Source organism: Lonchura striata, chromosome 5 (assembly GCF_046129695.1).
Source record: "Lonchura striata isolate bLonStr1 chromosome 5, bLonStr1.mat, whole genome shotgun sequence".
NCBI lineage: Eukaryota > Metazoa > Chordata > Aves > Passeriformes > Estrildidae > Lonchura > Lonchura striata.
In genome coordinates, this window is record NC_134607.1 from 56871069 (window position 1) to 56890128 (window position 19060).

Sequence of the window (19060 nt, forward strand, 5' to 3'; positions counted from 1 at the left end):
TTTCATGAGGCTACAACAAAAGATTGAACAGTAATCCATCTATCTTCCCTTAGAACACAGATAGAGATGTTGCACCTGTTAGCAGAGAAATCACTGTTGAGTGGCCCCTCCCTCACTGATAAATGGAAATAATGCGATCTGTCTCATGTTCATGCAGCATCTTTTCAGCATGGGCTCAAAGAAAATCCAAATGGGTAAGACAAAAATTCTGAAAGAGACATCCTAAAATTCTAAACTTCTAACAAAGGCTCTGTTCCACATGGAACTTGATGATATTCTCACCTGGGCTATGGAGATACTTCTGGAATGCAGTGGGGATGACACAGCTCAGATCGTGGTGTTATCTTTCCTAAGGGCAGTTTGCTCCTTTTAGGGAGATAATTTCAGAAACCATGACTGGTCTGCTATGGAAGATCAAGCTATCCGGAGAAACTGGGCCCTCTGCAGTCAGCTCTTCTGTCATTTGCAGAAGATTTTGGAGTAAGGTAGGTATGTCCTGCACTGGTAACTATGCACTTGGTGTCATGTTTGCAACAGGTTTTTAATCTCTGAGTACACAGATGAATCCCCTGGGTGTTACCAAAAGGGCAGTTTAGCACTACTTGCTGCAGAACTCCCTGAACTTACTCTTTTATGAAAATCCAGACCTTCAGTCTGTTCAAGCAGACTTCATGGACTCTGACTTTATCACAGATCCTCCTTGAACTGTTTCCACTTGCAGGTGCCTGCCATGAGGCCATCACAAAATCCTGGGCAAATCACATACATAAGCAACTTGTGATAAATTGTCCAGTTCTGTAAAGCTGAGCTTTTCTTTCTGCTTCCTTGTTCGTTATTATTTTTTTCCTCTTTTTTTTTTTTCCCCCCAATGGAATAAAATGAAGGTACAGCCTTATAATGTAAATCCTGCTCACTAATGAGCTGCTTCTGCCCAAGGATCTGTGACTACATATAATATTTTCTTCTGTCTTTTGCTGTCTGTTTGCTTTGCAAAATATCAGAAATCATTTGGAAACTGACTTTTTAAAAAAAATTTAGATACATGCTTTTTCATAGCATTAGTTTTTTTAACTCATGACAGAAATACACAACTAATAAATGGGAGCAACTTTTGAGCTGAGTTCCTGCTCTTCTTTGCTCACAACTGATTCTAAGTTTTACATCAAATATCATCTGTTCTGTGAGGTATCATTGATAAAATTAAACAGTAACTTAAGATCCATTGAAAGAGACATTCAAAGATCATACAGACTAACATATGTGTTGCATTAGAGTATAAACACTTGGCAGAAAATTAACACCCTTGCATTCCAGCTGGTCCTCAGAGATCAGAGGGGCTGGGTGCAGCTGGCCTTAATTTCTGATTCCTGCAAATTCAGCACTATAAGCCTAATAGTGTAAAATAGGCAGTATGATTCACAAATAGTGCAGTTTAACAATTCAGCTCTATAGATCCAGTTGCATTGAAAAAAACTGCTGTAATCACCGACTGGAGAACAAAATAGTTTATTGAAGAAACTGAAGTACAAATTCAGAATTTCCAGTGCTAAATGCACTTTGACAGAGCTCCAACAAGAACAATAATGTTGTATTAACCCAGATATTAATATTATTGTTGTTGTTATTGTTATTGCTATAATTATGTGATTAAGCTTAGCAAGAAGGCCTGCCCAACTTGGAAGAGGGAAAGGAGAGTAACCTGTTGACTGTCTCCAAGGTCTTTTTGTCTTCTTCCCAAACAGGTTAAATTTCTACCCTCCTTATATAACACATAATCTTATCCCACTCTCCCTCTTTTGAATTACATGATCTAGGTGGAGAAGTGAGTAATATAGCCACATATGTGGTAGCACATACTACATAAAAGTTATTAGTGTATGCAGTAGCATGCAATTTAATATATAACTGACTTTATTGGGCAAAAGTTACTTGTTTTGCCATGTGTCCTTCGAAGTTCAGATCATGACTTTATTCCATTTGTGCTGTTCCTCAGAGCCAAAGTGTGACCATCCTACCTTCACCTTCAGCCCAGTCATTCTCCCTTGACATCAACAAGGCAGCTCCCAATGTGCACAGATAACAGCAGGTACAGTGCAGGCCATAGGCAGTGAGCTACAGCCCTGGCCTTGGCCCTTGGTTGTCATCTCACACCTCGGTGCTGTAGACAAGGACTTTTTTTACTAGATCAAGTTTCAATGTTTGATGTAAGCCATAATCCTATTATTTTTTATTTTTTTTTACATTTCAATTCTTTCATAGCTGCTGGCAGCTCAATCCTGCAGTCACTGAGGTTTCACCAATGTCTCAGCAGTTCATGCAGGACTGATGAACAAAAATTCATATGGCAATGGAAGTGCAAAGAGATCAACAAAACAATATGTGCAAAATTAAAGTCAGAATGCAACATCACTCTGAGTCTAGAAATAATTGTCCAAAATTGAGTATGTAGAGTGAATGGAGATCCCAGGAGGAGTCACATGGATTACTTCTTTATGCTTTGACAACATAATGTAGAGGAGAGATCTCAAATTCCCACATAAAAAAGTATTTGATAACTCTGTGTCCAGCAGAACACTGGGTGCATTGTGATCTAGACAGTAAAAAAGAAACTTGTGGAAGGAAAACTCTGTTGTGTAATCTTATTATGTCAAAGGTGTCTAGTTGAAAAGTGGCTCTGTACCCAAATTCAAGCTGGTTCAAATCTGTACTGGCATGCAAGCGGCACAGAACAGGTCTAGTATTAATGCTATTTATGTTGCACCCTTTCAGACTGCACATCTGGTGTCCCCAGCTTCCTGCCCATATATATTGTAGATGTTTCCGAACTGAAGAGTTTCTTCCTTTTGAGAACCTGTAAACGTAGTCTTGAAATGTACATAACTCACATTTTACAATTCATTTAGCCCAGGATAATAGGAAGATTTTTTTTTCTGCTTAATTCAGCTGTCATGGTCTAATCCCAGCCCAACTAAGCACTGTGCAGCTGCTCCCTCACTTATTCCCAGAGATGGGGGAGAAAATCAGAAAAGTGAAAAAACTTTGTGGCTTGAGATAAAGACGTTTTAATTGGTGAAGCAAAAGCCATGCATGCAAACAAAGGAAAATTGGGAATTAATTTCATCTCTTCCCATGGCGGGCAGGTGTTCAGTCACCTCCAGGAGAGCAAGGCTCTGTCACACCTAATGGTGGCTTGGGAAGAAAAAAGCCATCACTGGAATACTCCCTTTTTCTTCCCCACAGTTTTATCTGTTGTGCATGAGACTGTATTGTTTTGAATATCCCTTTTGGGATATCTGGGATATTGGTATTGGAACCAGCTGTCCTGGCTGTATCCCCTCCCAGCTCCTTGTGCACTCTTAGACTCCTCGTGGGTGAGGTGGTGTGAGAAGCAGCAAAGGCCTTGGATCTGTGTAAGCACTGCTCAGCAATAAATAAAATATCCCTGTCTTATCTACACTGTTTCCAGCACAAATTTTAAACATATTTGTGCCTGAACTAACACCATTTGCTTTTTATGAAAGTCTAGCTTCTAATTTTCCCTCCCAAACAGATTTCTTAATAAATTAGTGGAATAGTTTCACTTGCAATAAAACTCCACATTTGATGTTTTTAAGAATTGAATCATTAAGGGAGACTTTTTTATTGTTTTTCAAAGACATGATGAGGCCAGGCAGAATAAACTCTTTCATCTGACAATAACTACCGTAAAAGACATAGACATACATAAGAAGTACATAACCCATTCAGAGAGAATGAACACATGGAGAAACATATGTTTGAAAATTACCTGGTTTTGTGGTAATCTGACAGGGAATTGGGCTATGTGGTGATTAATGCTGATGAAAATTCTGTAACTCCCATCATAAAAAAGTATTCATCAGTAGAAAGTGATTTGTTATTCTGGGGAGAGTAACTTAAACAGAATTCTTGACAGGTTCTTATGTCTGTTCTGCTAAATGTAGGCCTTGATATAACTCAGTGGTTCATTTGGAATTATTGGAAAATCACAGACTTTTGATATTGACATTTACTAAGTACATCTGTGAAATAAACAGCTGACCCTATGTAAGAGAAAACCAATTAAACCAGGTTTTCCTTGTAATAAATTGCAGTACTGTACACTTGGGTTTTTTTATGTTTTTACCTTCCTTCTAACTTTGGGGCAGATTAGCATTTAATCATAAAGTACATGCTTTTGTTTTTTGTCGAAGTATGACCAGATATTAAACACAAACACCTTAGAAAATACTAAGCAGAGCTCATATATTTTCTTTCTCTTGCCAGTATCACGAGGCATCTTAACATGCTTAATGAAAAAAAATTAATGACCATATGTCCAAAAAATATGTTATAGAAGAGTGAGATGTATTCCCTTTTCACTGCAATCATAAATCACACAACTGAACCTCAGTCCAGTAGCTTAGCAAAGAATTTGAGCCATGACAGCAAAAGAGTAACCCCTGAGTTTTTCTTAGCATATCAGCTTTTCTTCTGTCCAGAATAGGAATCTGCTTATTAGGTAGAGAAGCCTGGTGAAGGTGATGTGGGATCCTGAGGGACAGACAGACAGACAGACACCACGTCAGTGAGTTGGTAATTTAACAGAAGCTGTTTCTGAGGAAGAATCAGTCTGGAGCTGTGCACAGCTCTCCCACAGCTGAGATCAGGTGGCATCTGCTGGGCCAGCAGTGCACAAGCTGAGGGGAAAGGTGGATGAGAAACGATGAATTTGGGTTACTGACTGATATGCCGGTGGTGCAATTGGCATAAAGATGACGTTACACTTATCCCAGCAGTATGAATTCTCCCAGGCTACTCGTGCTCTTTGCCACTGCACTCCCTTTTCCCAGCAGGTATCTGCTATGCTGCACAAATCAGCTTTACAAGTTTAACAGGAATTTTTGGTTTGATGTTAATTTTGTTCCTGCAATGGACTGTATAACCACTGGAGCTTATATAGACAGCGCATTCAGTGTTCCTGCACACATGCAACCTTTCTTGTTGTGTGGTAATTTCTTACAATATTTAAGTCATCTCTTAAGTGAAAGATCAATTTTGCTCGAGCTTTGTGCTCATTAACAAAGTAAATCCCTACCCACAGGCTATGATCGCCTCATACTCGCAGTAAACCACTTCCAATCGCGGTGAAAAGAATGCAGTGCGTCTTTTAAACTGAGACGGGAGAATTGCCGGTGACCAGAGCTGTTGCATATGCAGAAAACACCGAAGGTTTTATGGTTCGAATTGTGCAAAATTGAACACGCGGCAGCTCCAGGGAGCGAGAGTTGGAACACCAAAGTAGAGGACTTCGGACAGCAGCAAGGCAGCTCGAAACCCCGAACTTCTCGGACCCCGCTGGCTCTACGGTTTCCAAAGGGGGCACAAAACTAGACGGGAAGTGAAAAAGGCCGAAGGGGGGACGAGGGAGGTGGGAGAGGCGGTACAAACCTACCAGGGAATTCGTAAGCCTCTTCCGCCAAGTGACTGTAAAGAGAAAGGTGGAGCGCCTTTTTAAACCGAAGATTGCTGGGCATCAGAAAAGCCCGAGAACGGCGGCCAATGTTTGCGGAGCGCGGGCTTTTCGAAACCTGCTGGGCTCTGGGGGCGGTGCGAGGCTCTTGCCTGCGCAGCTCTCCGCCTCCCGGCTGATCGCAGATCAACTACGGGGAGCCGCAGCATCCCCATCCCCATCCCCACTCCCCCTCCCCCTCCCAAGAGCCGAGGGGCCTGGAGCGGTGCCCCTCACTGCCCCGAGGAGCTCCGCTCAGCACCGATTTCTTGCAACGAACAGAAGGTATCTGCACCGGCGCTCGGGGATTATTTATTTAATCAGTTGTGCCGCGGTGAGCTCCGCTACGGTGCTGCTCTGCCCCGACGAAGAAAAAAAACAAAAACCTTTAATTGCGCACGGATAACACGAAAACAGACTTAAAAGAAATTTAAGAGTTCCAGCTCTTTTTGTGAATAGTTGGGTGGCTCTTAAAAGAGCCGTTGGGTTTATCTGCAAGGCAGATAGAAGTTTTTTCTGCACCATTTATTTTTTCTTCGGTGCTGCCTTCTTCGCTTTGGCTGTTTTAGGCTTAGCCGCCTTCGGCTTGGCAGCTTTGGGCTTCACCGCTTTCGCCTTGGCCGGGCTCTTCGCTGCTGCTGCAGCTTTTTTGGGTTTTGCAGCCTTTGTCACCTTCTTGGGGCTCTTCGCCGCTTTCTTGGCTGCGGCGGCGGCTGGCTTCTTCGCCTTTTTAGGGCTCTTTTTCGCGGTCACCGGCTTCTTGGGCTTCTTGGCGGCGCTGGCGGGCTTCTTAGCCACCGGCTTCTTGGGCTTGGCTGCAGCAGTTTTTTTCTTCGGGGCCTTTTCCTTCACTTCTCCGGGTTTCTTGCTGAGGCGAAAAGAGCCAGAGGCGCCGGTGCCCTTGGTCTGCACCAGAACGCCCTTGCTGACGAGGCTCTTAATGCCCAGCTTGATGCGGCTGTTACTTTTCTCCACATCATAGCCGCCAGCGGCCAGCGCCTTCTTGAGCGCGGCGAGGGAGAGCCCCTTGCGCTCCTTGGAGGCGGACACGGCCTTGGTGATCAGCTCGGTGACGCTGGGCCCCGCGGGCTTGCGGGCTTTGGAGCCGCTCGCCGCCTTCTTCGGCTTCTTGGCGGCGGGAGCTTTGGCCGGGGCCGGGGCGGCGGCGGCGACATCGGGCGCGGCGACGGGAGCGGTCTCGGCCATCTCGGCTGCTGCACGATCCGGGCGAACAATGGAAGCGCCGCCGCCGCCTCCCCTTTTATAGCAGCGCCGCGCGCGCTGATTGGTGCGCGGCGCTCCGCTCCGCCGCCCGGCGCCGCGCCCGTTGTGTTTCTTCAAGGTCCAAAAAGGACTTTTTCTTCACGAAATTTGCCGCTTATGCACCCCGTTTCTTGCCGGGAGGGAAGGGGGGAGTCTGTCCTACAAGCTAGTGGAGTTTCCCGTTAGAAGGAGCAGAAATGAGAGAAACGCGACCCCTGAAACTTAGCGGTGAGCAGCTGCAGAGACCGCGGCAGAGAGAAACCTTCGGTTTAGACTTTAATTTAAAATTTTACCGTGAGCTAAATGGGCACAACTGGCACAAAATCTTGTTCTTTAGAAGGTTCTCTACAAGGCAGGTAAAAAACAGAGTGGTTTGAGCGGTTGGCGTCAGAGTGAATGGATATTTAATCCGAGGAAGTAACACAGTTCTGCCCCATGGTCCCAGACGCTGATGCAGAGCTGGCTCCCTGGACTGAGCCGCTTCCCTCCCAAATCAGCCCGCTCAGCGTCTCCGCAGAAATCACGGGCTCTCAGCTAATGCCTTTGGGGAGATGCTGGTGCTTTAGCAGCGTGTGTGAAAGTCAATATTACTTTCCTTATACTTCGGCATTCCAGTGGAACAAGGCACCGACGTGTTCTCTCTGTACACTGATGTTTCTGTCATTCACTGCATTTTCGAGACAACCTTAACGAAGTAGCTTTTGTTTGTTAAATTCAGAGAGCAGGATAACTGCAATTAGTTTATCTGCTTTTAGTGTTAATATGTATAGAGTAATAAGAGTATATTATAAAAGTAATTATTCTTCTCTGTCTCATAATTAATTAAAATGGATTGGGAAGGAGACTCTGGAGTGTACTGCATTTTTAATTGTACCGGGAGTTAAACCTGAAAATTCGTCTTTTGAGGGTATGTTAAGTAGCCAGGAAACTTAAAGCAAAACTGGTTTCTCTGGTTTTAATGAATGAATGTTGATTGCGTAAGTTTGTATCTTTGATAACACCATCTGGTGATTCACCATGTCTTTACTTTCAGAAGAAAAGAAAAAAGCGAGAGGATTCCTGCGCTGAGAAGTGGCAGCTCGATATTACAAACAGTGGATGGATTCTTTCTTTTTTTCTTTGTCTTCTCTTTTAATGCAATGTTGCTTTCTTTCAAACACACAGCAGTTAACTATCTGCCTGCAGCAGTATTGTGTTCTGTACCCTCCATATCCGGGGCTATCATCAGCTCCTAAAACCCCCATGAGTAACTATATTCAGAGCTAAAAGAAGGTGTGAAAGGATGAACGAAATCTCGGTAAAACGAAGAGTCCCAGCCATTTGAGAGTGTGAAAATTAAGAAACACAGTGACTTGAGTAATTTGAGAAATGTCATGCTCTTTTCTTATTACCATGTTTAAAATATTAACTGATACAATCAGAGGAAATACTAGATTTAGTATAGTAATTTGAAATACCTTTTTTTTCCCTGCTTGAAGGTAAATGTTGAAAAAATACAGCTTAGTGAGGTCTCCCTTAGTAAACCTATAAAACAAAGGTAAATGCATTTTTTTGGATAATAATAACAAGTCTAACAAAACAGTGGTGTGACCCTGCAGAATGTTGCATTGTTTCTTGATTAATCACAGAAATGAGAAAATAAATGTAATACCCATTTAATCTGATACTTATTTCCTACAGTGGGGGAGGATTAAGGCTTTTGTGACACTACTGAACACTATCAGAATGCTGAAAATATTTTTTATCTAAACTAGTAATAGTAACCCCATAGCCAAAAACAAGTTCAAAACCTCCCAGAGGCACTAGTGCTAAGATCTGTAGTTGTCTAGTCCCTTGATATTCGTATATAAGTGGTTCATCTGTGTCAAGATATTCACATTTATTGGCAGCTTTCTGTCTAATTTCTGGGTTTGTACAAGAACTGTTGTAATCTTGAACAATCCTTGAAAGACTTAGTAATCCTTTTATTTCTTCCTACTTCTTTGTGGCAGAAAAGAATTCTGAGATTCCTGGAAAAATAAACAGAACATTAGTATTTTTCATTATTTTCATTTTCATGATTGTACATTGATTTACTTAGAAACTGGAAAGTGTTTGCAATTGTGATTCTACTCTCTCAAGCTCATCTCTCCTTCATGTAAGATATCACTGAGCCTTGGAGATAATTTCTACCTACTGTGAGAGACCAAGAAATGACAGATTGTCAGTGTGGGCCAGTGGATGCTCATAGGAAATGAACCATCATGAACTCCTATTCAGCGGAGACCAAAACAAAGGTGAGCATAAGACAGGAAGGGCAGACCAGAGTGTTGATGCAAGTCAGAGATAATTTGCCTTTTTTCCTCAGCTGTATTTTGCTGTTGGATATTCAAGTGCAATAGCTTAGGATCATCCAAGTACTTGTATTGTAATCAAATTAGTGGGCTTTAATTTCTCAGCCTCTGTAGACTAAAATTTATTTTTTCATCCGCCATGAAAAGCCAATAAAGGGAACATCTGCTCAACAGAGCAAGTTGATTCATTTGCATACGTATACCAGGAAGGCTTCCCAAGTCTTTGATAGTCCATCATTTCTTCATCTTCTTCAGAAGTTGTGTTTGGATATCATCACTCCATTCACCTTCCCCATAATTTTAAAATCAGCAAATGTCAATAGAAACATAAAATTATTTTAGTGAAATATTGTTGCTTTTCTTCCAGAGAATAAATATGCTTATGAATTAGCACAGGCCTATACAGAGATTCTACCCAGAATTTTTTAGAAGGCTAAAAGAGGGGGAAAGAAGACAATAAAACACCATTGTGAAGTGGGTACATGCTCTACCCACACATGCTGTAAATTAATTCAACTTTATGCAGATTGCTTAATGAAATTTGACATTTACCCTTGCTCCTGTTCTGAAGATGAAAAAGGTAGGTAGTAAGAAATTGTTTTTCTGTACTTCAATGCCAAATTTCAAAGCTGATGCCTAGCACAGGTGTTCTAATGTAAAATAAACAATGAATCTTTGCTACTTCTGCTTAAATAAAGGAAAGGCTACCATATTTTCCACTGTGCCCACTGACATTTATTTTCCTTAATGACTAGTAAAGTGAAAATATCCTATAACAAGTGTAGATTTAGTATTTCCATTACCCCATGCCTAAATCAACCCAAATTTTTCACCAAGTGTTGTGGCTTCCACAATGGTCAGGCTCCTGGCTTGTTTGTACAGCAATCTTATTTTATCTATCTGATAATTTCTGGGTATAGGCCAAGACCTATGTTGAGATATGCACATCAGAATGCTTAAAAAGTCTGTATTCCACATTTGAGAGACGTACAAATTTATTATTTTTTTCTTGTGCAATTGAACATGCCTCATTTTCAGGAAATAAAACAGTTTTTAAGTAGCAAATTCAAATGAATACTATTGAAATACAAATGGAAACTATATTGCTGTCTTTCATTCTTTGTCCACTAATACTCTTGAGAGGACAGAAATGCTCTTGGTCAGCATGCAGAAACACAAATGGACTGTAATTGTTTTTCCCCTCTTAAGTGAAACACTAGGGGTTTCTGATGCAGCATAAGACCTAAATCTGCTGCTGGAGTTGGCAAAAAGGAGCAAATTGTGAGAAGGGACATTTTATGCTTAGTCAACTGTACAGATCTAGTAATAAGCATGGACTACAAAGAGCCACTTTCCAGGTTAGATTCCCAAAGCTGATTGAAGAATGTTGTGACCTATGTGGTTTTTTAAAAAGCACGTTAGAGCTCTTCCCAGAATTGTAGTGGCAGGAGGTAAGTGAGGCCTCCTGGTCTACAGCCAATGAACAGGCATTGCCCTTTGGAAACTCCAGACACGGCACAAGCAGATAAAGGTTTCATAGAGTGTAGTGAGGGAGGTCAATGATGTTTGCAAAATTTCTAACCTATGTGGATTTTTTCTCCTTTTCCTTGATATGGCAAAATCACTTCATGGAGTTCCCAAACTCCCTGGATACCAGGTAACTGAATTCCTATTACTGTGTAACAGACCAGACTCTGGTGGTTACTTGAGACCACACTCCCAGTCTTTCCCCATTGAATGGAATGTCTGCTTGCTTGTTTCAAAACTTACTAAATCTATGTCGTAGTTTTAGCAAAATACATCATGCACTGTAACATCAAAACATGTTTTGTTCCTTTTCATTTTCTATTAATCTACATTAAAATATCAATTGTTTCTTCTAAAAAAGAAGATACTTACATTCCTCCTTCTTTTTTGATGTTACTCTTGTCTTAATACTGGTGCATTAAAATCTCTTTACTGAGCATTTACAAAAGAGGACAATTTTTTTTTAACCTAATGGTGTAAATTGTACATGAATAAAGCAAAGCTTCCAAGAGAACTTTCTTCTAGTTTTAGCTCTTGAAATTTTGAGTAAACAACCAAAATTCAGGGAAAAGTGTGTTCCTGATGCTTTGCAGTTTTGTGAAGATTTTAATCCTTGCACATAAAAGGAGATTATCAGGTGGATTCTTCAGCATGCATTGAAGTAGACAAAATAGGGGAAGATAACTAGATGGCTCATAAGTGAGTGAAAATATTATTCAAAAAATGCAAAACAAAAATTTAATGTTCGTGAAACCTTGCTTTCTAAGGCTCTACATATCTGTAAGCATTTGAAGGCATACAAACCCCTGGGAAGCCATTTCACAACAATTTCTGCTGTTTCCTGTGGCTAGAAGCAATGTTGAAATTCAGTTTACTGCTGACATGCTCACATTTCATGTATACAGTGCTGGTCCTCACTGAAGAAATATAGAGAAGTCAACTTAAGTGTTTGTAACATACAAATCAAAATATCTTCCACATAAAATAATAGTTTGGTACAGATTTTCTGAAAGAAAAAAACAAACCAAGCCAAAACGAAACCAATCAAAAAACCAAACAGCCCAAAACCCTTCAGGAAAACATAACACCCTCCCCCCAACAAACTACATGCAGGAAAACTTAAATGGGAAATTAATTAAGAAAAACTACAGGAAATTCTTTCAGAATTATTATGGTTAAGTAACTTGCCATGGTTGGCCAGTGGCTTTATACATTATTAAGCTATTCATTATTTTCTAGTATATATATAGGTATATACTAGATATATAGTATATATATATGTATATATATATTATATACATATATATAGCATATATATCTAGTATATATATATTATATATATACATCAAATGTATATGTATGTGTGTACATATATATATGTATATATATATATACACACATGAAGTCTTGCTTAAAAGGGTTCCAGATGATATGTAGGCCCAATACACATATGTAAAAAAGGAGAAAGGCTACTGTAGTGGGCATGTGTTTTCTGGCAATTATTTTCACTATAAGCTGTACTTGGTTAAGTTTATTTATAATGTACTGTCATATAAGTTCCCAGTAAAGAGTGAACAGCATCAGAGGAAGAAGAGATTAAGAGGATTTAGTATGACTCACTGAAGGAAGTAAACCAAAATCAAATTATAGAAGATCTGTGAACATGCTTGGAAAAAAATATTGCTTCCAAAAGGTAGTCTATATATTCCCAAAATTGACAGGCAAAAAAAAAAAATGTAGTGCTGTAGGCAAAACAATACAGTAAGGTAGAAAATATTTGTTATGAATCTGAAAGGGCAACAAAAGAGGAAGACAAATATAGGTTCCTGTTATAACATCTGGAAGAAAAAGTGATGTGGCAATGTTGGAAAGAGGTTCCATGCTGCGCGGCAGGTAGCAGGAAAGAAGAGGGCAAAGTTCACAAAAGTGACTCCGAAGGCTCCTCGCTTTTCGGAAACACGGTACCGGGAGAGCGCAGCACCAACACACTCTAAAGGTTCCTGGAGTCGGCAAGGCCGGGCAAGCCCCAGCACAAGGGCGAAGTGGGCTGCAACCCTCCGAGGAACGTGGGACTGCACACACCGAGCCCAGATCTACACCACCGCGGGGACCTGTTAAAACACCATACACAGCTCTGGGGTCGTGGCAGGACGGAGGGGACGAAGCAGAGAAAAGCGGTTCGGGGGAAGCGAGGGGCTGGGGAATGCGAGCGAGGCGGGCGGAGCGGGGGCAGCAGAAGCGGAGCGGGGAGGACGCGGAGGAGCCGCCGGGCCCGGGGAGGAGCCCGGCAGCGGCCAAAGGGGCGGAGGCGCAGGCGCGGCCCCACGCGCCGTGCCCGCCCCTGCTCCCAACCAGGTCGGCTCCCGTCGCATAAAAGCTCGGGCCGCAGGCGGCGCCGCCTCGCAGCAGCAGCGCCGTGAGTGCAGCACCATGTCTGGTCGGGGTAAGGGCGGCAAGGGGCTCGGCAAGGGCGGCGCCAAGCGCCACCGCAAGGTGCTGCGCGATAACATCCAGGGCATCACCAAGCCGGCCATCCGCCGCCTGGCTCGGCGCGGCGGCGTCAAGCGCATCTCGGGGCTCATCTACGAGGAGACGCGCGGTGTGCTCAAGGTCTTCCTGGAGAACGTGATCCGCGACGCCGTCACCTACACGGAGCACGCCAAGAGGAAGACGGTCACGGCCATGGACGTGGTCTACGCCCTTAAGCGCCAGGGTCGCACTCTCTACGGCTTCGGCGGCTAAAGCCTTGCATTCTTGTCAAACCACCACCGCTACTGGATCACAAAGGCTCTTTTCAGAGCCACCCACCTATTTCCTGAAAAGAGCTGTGTTGCTGTGTCTTGGGCTTTTGTATTTGCTACTGCTGCTTTCCCCCTAACTGCACCTGTCTTCCCTCCCTCTCTGTCGCGCTTTGAGTAGGTCGGCTTGCTTGTTCCTCAGTGCCTTTTAGGAAAGGAAAAAAAAAAAAAAAACCAACTCCACAGGTCAAGGGTAAATAACCCTTTCCTATGAAAACTACTGTATGCTTAAGTTCTTCACAATAAGGCCGTTGCAGCATTCTTTTCCTTATTCCCGGCCCGTGACTCAAAGGCAGCTGCAGATCCAGCCGCAGCGCCTAGCAGTAACGCTGTGGCGGAGGATCTTCGCTCGTGCGGCCGCCGCTGCCGCCCCGGGGACCGCGGGCCCGCGGCCGGGGAGGGTTCGGCGCCCGCGCCATTTCCAAAAGCCCGCGCAGCCCGCGATTGGCTCCGGCACATTCCGCGCTCGTCCCAGCACAGCAGCTCCCTGTGCGCCGGGAACAGTGATCCGACCGATCCCGGCCCACGACGATAAACGTGTCCCGGCAGAACCGGCCCGCGTTGGCTACAGCAAACACACGCCAAAACACACGTAACACGCATACAGAGCCAGAGACAAGCACAGGCACCCTTTTCCCTCTCCCCTGGCACCACGGCCGCAGCACTTCAAGCTCTTTCTCGAGGCCGTGGGTGGCTCTGAAAAGAGCCTTTGGGTTTCGCTTCTGGGCTCCGGACGCTTCCGCCGCCTGGTTTACTTGCTCTTGGCTTTGTGGCTCTCAGTCTTCTTGGGCAGCAGCACGGCCTGGATGTTGGGCAGCACGCCACCCTGCGCGATCGTCACCTTGCCCAGCAGCTTGTTGAGCTCCTCGTCGTTGCGGATGGCGAGCTGCAGGTGGCGGGGGATGATGCGCGTCTTCTTGTTGTCGCGGGCCGCGTTGCCCGCCAGCTCCAGGATCTCGGCCGTCAGGTACTCCAGCACGGCCGCCAGGTACACGGGCGCGCCGGCGCCCACGCGCTCCGCGTAGTTGCCCTTGCGCAGCAGCCGGTGCACGCGGCCCACGGGGAACTGCAGCCCGGCCCGCGACGAGCGCGACTTGGCCTTGGCGCGCGCCTTGCCGCCCTGCTTCCCGCGCCCGGACATGTTCGCTCCCTCGCTCGCTCTGCGGACAAACTCCCGCCGACAACGAAAAACTGCACTGCCGTCACCGCCGCCCTCAGTCCTCCGCCTTTATATCCCCTCCCTTCGCGCGGCCGCCGCCTCCTGATAGGCCGAGACCCCCTATCGGAGCACACGCCGCCCAATGGCGCAGCGAATCTCACCCTGACCAATCGCGAGGGGCGCAGCGCCCAAAGGCTCCGCCCGCGCTCTCCGCGCGGCCAATGACGAGCCACGCCGGGCGGGCCCCGGCTCTGCCCGCGGGAACCGGCGCTCCCGCCGCCGCCCCCGCGCGGACCGCCGGGGCCGCGCTGCCCCGTCCCGCACCGTGTTCGCTCTCTCCCGTGTCTTAATATGCTTTTAAAGCCGCCGGTCTCCACAGTGCTGGTCGTGGGGGCCGAGTCGAGGAAACAAAGGGGCAAAGAGAGACAGCGTGGCGCTGTCTCTGAGGGGCAAAAGCGGAACAGAGGGGACACGCACGGACTGAGGGATCTGTAAAATTTCCGTTGTTCCATGGTGGGTTATTTCCCTGCTATTGCACTCGATTTTAACACCTTTTCTATATTTTTTCCAGCTTTTAAGACGTCATACACTTCCCCGCACCGGAAAAACCCAATCCTCTAGTTTGTATCCCAAAATATAATTGTATGAAATCCAACATTCAGTTCCATTCACTCTGGGTTTTAAACTTTCAGTGGGGTTTTGGGTAAGAGTCCATATACACACAATGCAAACCTCAGTGTTACAGCTCCTTTTATTGTAAATGTAGTGGCTCTTAAAAGAGCCGTTGTGTTGATTTAAATGGGTTTTCTTCAAACAGGTTATTTCTCACAAAGCTTATGCACGCTCACCGCGGATGCGGCGGGCCAGCTGGATGTCCTTGGGCATGATGGTGACGCGCTTGGCGTGGATGGCGCACAGGTTGGTGTCCTCGAAGAGCCCCACCAGGTAGGCCTCGCTGGCCTCCTGCAGCGCCATGACGGCCGAGCTCTGGAAGCGCAGGTCGGTCTTGAAGTCCTGCGCGATCTCGCGCACCAGGCGCTGGAAGGGCAGCTTGCGGATCAGCAGCTCCGTGGACTTCTGGTAGCGCCGGATCTCGCGCAGCGCCACCGTGCCGGGCCGGTAGCGGTGCGGCTTCTTGACGCCGCCCGTGGCCGGCGCGCTCTTGCGGGCAGCCTTGGTGGCCAGCTGCTTGCGGGGCGCCTTGCCGCCCGTCGACTTCCGCGCCGTCTGCTTCGTGCGCGCCATCACTCCAAAGGGAAGCAACCGAGCAGTTAGCTACAGTAGCAATGAATGCCTGCCTGTATTTGGGGCTTATTTATAGACCTGGTGCATCCTCTGATAGGCAGGCGAGTAGATGCAGAATTTCATTGGTGGATTCAAATTTTAAAATTCCCGCCCTTCCCAGATCCTGCCTACCATTCTCAGCCTCTGTTCTTATTGAGTACTTTGTGTTCTTGTAAGTATTTACAATGTATAGTATTATCATTTGCGAAATCTCTTCGACTTGGTATTGTTTTTAACAGACAGAATATTACTTCAGTGCTAAATCACGCACGCCTTAAAAGTATTTTTTACATTGTGCAAGGTTATAATTGTACCTTGCTTATTAACTTACTTTATCATTAGTTTAGTGTGAAATTTTCACTTCTTTCTTAGTGGATATGTTTGTGCAGACCTAACAAAAAAAAATTACTTGAAGGTATTTTTATCTTTATTTAGATACCCTAAATTATCACAGAATTATGCAAAATATAAAAGGGAAAAAAAATTAGTTGAAAATATATACTTGAAATGAATATTTAAAAGTGATATTAAATAAGTAATTTCAGTCCAAGAATGAAAACTATTCGGAGCTTTAAGTTCCGATTGATAACACACTGATATATTAACATTATTTAGCAGTTATGAAATTGTGAGCTATGGTTATGAATCAAAGCTTATAACTGAAGGTTTAGATTCAGTTTAAGTTTTAACTTTAGATGCTCTTTATAAATAAATTCCCGATAAAAATGTAGGAGGGCAATGCTTCCTTGTCAGTCCATGCGTGTCCCCTCTGTTCCGCTTTTGCCCCTCAGAGACAGCGCCACGCTCTCTCTTTGCCCCTTTATTTCCTCGACTCGGCCCCCACGACCAGCACTGTGGAGACCGGCGGCTTTAAAAGCATATTAAGACACGGGAGAGAGCGAACACGGTGCGGGACGGGGCAGCGCGGCCCCGGCGGTCCGCGCGGGGGCGGCGGCGGGAGCGCCGGTTCCCGCGGGCAGAGCCGGGGCCCGCCCGGCGTGGCTCGTCATTGGCCGCGCGGAGAGCGCGGGCGGAGCCTTTGGGCGCTGCGCCCCTCGCGATTGGTCAGGGTGAGATTCGCTGCGCCATTGGGCGGCGTGTGCTCCGATAGGGGGTCTCGGCCTATCAGGAGTCGGCGGCCGCGCGAAGGGAGGGGATATAAAGGCGGAGGACTGAGGGCGGCGGTGACGGCGGTGCAGTTTTTCGTTGTCGGCGGGAGTTTGTCCGCAGAGCGAGCGAGGGAGCGAACATGTCCGGGCGCGGGAAGCAGGGCGGCAAGGCGCGCGCCAAGGCCAAGTCGCGCTCGTCGCGGGCCGGGCTGCAGTTCCCCGTGGGCCGCGTGCACCGGCTGCTGCGCAAGGGCAACTACGCGGAGCGCGTGGGCGCCGGCGCGCCCGTGTACCTGGCGGCCGTGCTGGAGTACCTGACGGCCGAGATCCTGGAGCTGGCGGGCAACGCGGCCCGCGACAACAAGAAGACGCGCATCATCCCCCGCCACCTGCAGCTCGCCATCCGCAACGACGAGGAGCTCAACAAGCTGCTGGGCAAGGTGACGATCGCGCAGGGCGGCGTGCTGCCCAACATCCAGGCCGTGCTGCTGCCCAAGAAGACTGAGAGCCACAAAGCCAAGAGCAAGTAAACCAGGCGGCGGAAGCGTCCGGAGCCCAGAAGCGAAACCCAAAGGCTCTTTTCAGAGCCACCCACGGCCTCGAGAAAGAGCTTGAAGTGCTGCGGCCATGGTGCCAGGGGAGTGGGAAAGGGTGCCTGTGCTTGTCTCTGGCTCTGTATGCGTGTGCGTGTGTTTTGGCGTGTGTTGCTGTAGCCAACCCGGGCCGGTTCTGCCAGGACACGTTTATCGTCGTGGGCCGGGATCGGTCGGATCACTGTTCCCGGCGCACAGGGAGCTGCTGTGCTGGGACGAGCGCGGAATGTGCCGGAGCCAATCGCGGGCTGCGCGGGCTTTTGGAAATGGCGCGGGCGCCGAACCCTCCCCGGCCGCGGGCCCGCGGTCCCCCGGGCGGCAGCGGCGGCCGCACGAGCGAAGATCCTCCGCCACAGCGTTACTGCTAGGCGCTGCGGCTGGATCTGCAGCTGCCTTTGAGTCACGGGCCGGGAATAAGGAAAAGAATGCTGCAACGGCCTTATTGTGAAGAAGTTTTTTTTTTTTTCCTTTCCTAAAAGCCGCTGAGGAGCAAGCAAGCCGACCTACTCAAAGCGCGACAGAGAGGGATGGAAGACAGGTGCAGTTAGGGGGAAAGAAGCAGTAGCAAATACAAAAGCCCAAGACACAGCAACACAGCTCTTTTCAGGAAATAGGTGGGTGGCTCTGAAAAGAGCCTTTGTGATCCAGTAGCGGTGGTGGTTTGACAAGAATGCAAGGCTTTAGCCGCCGAAGCCGTAGAGGGTGCGACCCTGGCGCTTAAGGGCGTAGACCACGTCCATGGCCGTGACCGTCTTCCTCTTGGCGTGCTCCGTGTAGGTGACGGCGTCGCGGATCACGTTCTCCAGGAAGACCTTGAGCACACCGCGCGTCTCCTCGTAGATGAGCCCCGAGATGCGCTTGACGCCGCCGCGCCGAGCCAGGCGGCGGATGGCCGGCTTGGTGATGCCCTGGATGTTGTCGCGCAGCACCTTGCGGTGGCGCTTGGCGCCGCCCTTGCCGAGCCCCTTGCCGCCCTTGCCCCGACCAGACATGGTGCTGCACTCACGGCGCTGCTGCTGCGAGGCGGCGCCGCCTGCGGCCCGAGCTTTTATGCGACGGGAGCCGACCTGGTTGGGAGCAGGGGCGGGCACGGCGCGTGGGGCCGCGCCTGCGCCTCCGCCCCTTTGGCCGCTGCCGGGCTCCTCCCCGGGCCCGGCGGCTCCTCCGCGCCCTCCCCGCTCCGCTTCTGCTGCCCCCGCTCCGCCCGCCTCGCTCGCATTCCCCAGCCCCTCGCTTCCCCCGAACCGCTTTTCTCTGCTTCGTCCCCTCTGCAGCCGTGGCACGAAAGGAAACCCCTTTTTTTTCCCTGATGGCGTGACAATGCCACTGTGCCAGGACGTGGCGGACTTTCGGCCACCGCTCACGGTTTTTATGGCCTTACCGACCATATATTTTCACTGCTGAGGTTCCATTTAGGCATTCGATAAACTGTTAGACACCTAATAAACGTAACAATTCTTCGGTCAGCTTCAGGACTTCAGTTTA

The 19060-nt window shown here is 47.2% G+C and overlaps 6 protein-coding genes and 1 long non-coding RNA gene across 7 annotated transcripts; 3 read left to right on the top strand and 4 right to left on the bottom strand.

Moving 5' to 3' along the window:
- Positions 1-409: 409 nt before the first annotated feature.
- LOC110483176 (uncharacterized) lies at positions 410-2403 on the top strand. Its single transcript, XR_002467523.3, has 3 exons — positions 410-485; positions 1994-2086; positions 2260-2403. It is a non-coding gene; the product is annotated as an uncharacterized LOC110483176 (long non-coding RNA).
- A 3396-nt stretch (positions 2404-5799) lies between these two features.
- On the bottom strand, positions 5800-6728 carry LOC110483156 (histone H1.11L). The gene has a single exon (XM_021552841.3). It carries the CDS (start codon positions 6713-6715, stop codon positions 6035-6037), a length of 681 nt encoding a protein of 226 aa, XP_021408516.2. The 5' UTR covers positions 6716-6728; the 3' UTR covers positions 5800-6034.
- Positions 6729-13019: 6291 nt separating this feature from the next.
- LOC144246278 (histone H4) lies at positions 13020-13482 on the top strand. The gene has a single exon (XM_077783133.1). The coding sequence runs from the start codon at positions 13063-13065 to the stop codon at positions 13372-13374; it is 312 nt and encodes a 103-aa protein (XP_077639259.1). The 5' UTR covers positions 13020-13062; the 3' UTR covers positions 13375-13482.
- Positions 13483-14106: 624 nt separating this feature from the next.
- LOC144246279 (histone H2A type 2-C) lies at positions 14107-14624 on the bottom strand. The gene has a single exon (XM_077783134.1). It carries the CDS (start codon positions 14569-14571, stop codon positions 14182-14184), a length of 390 nt encoding a protein of 129 aa, XP_077639260.1. The 5' UTR covers positions 14572-14624; the 3' UTR covers positions 14107-14181.
- Positions 14625-15322: 698 nt separating this feature from the next.
- On the bottom strand, positions 15323-15863 carry LOC144246333 (histone H3). Its single transcript, XM_077783591.1, has one exon. The coding sequence runs from the start codon at positions 15832-15834 to the stop codon at positions 15424-15426; it is 411 nt and encodes a 136-aa protein (XP_077639717.1). The 5' UTR covers positions 15835-15863; the 3' UTR covers positions 15323-15423.
- A 1187-nt stretch (positions 15864-17050) lies between these two features.
- Positions 17051-17610, top strand: LOC116184597 (histone H2A type 2-C). Its single transcript, XM_031507385.2, has one exon. The coding sequence runs from the start codon at positions 17123-17125 to the stop codon at positions 17510-17512; it is 390 nt and encodes a 129-aa protein (XP_031363245.1). The 5' UTR covers positions 17051-17122; the 3' UTR covers positions 17513-17610.
- A 580-nt stretch (positions 17611-18190) lies between these two features.
- Positions 18191-18610, bottom strand: LOC110483068 (histone H4). Its single transcript, XM_031506643.2, has one exon. The coding sequence runs from the start codon at positions 18565-18567 to the stop codon at positions 18256-18258; it is 312 nt and encodes a 103-aa protein (XP_031362503.2). The 5' UTR covers positions 18568-18610; the 3' UTR covers positions 18191-18255.
- Between the last annotated feature and the right edge of the window lie 450 nt (positions 18611-19060).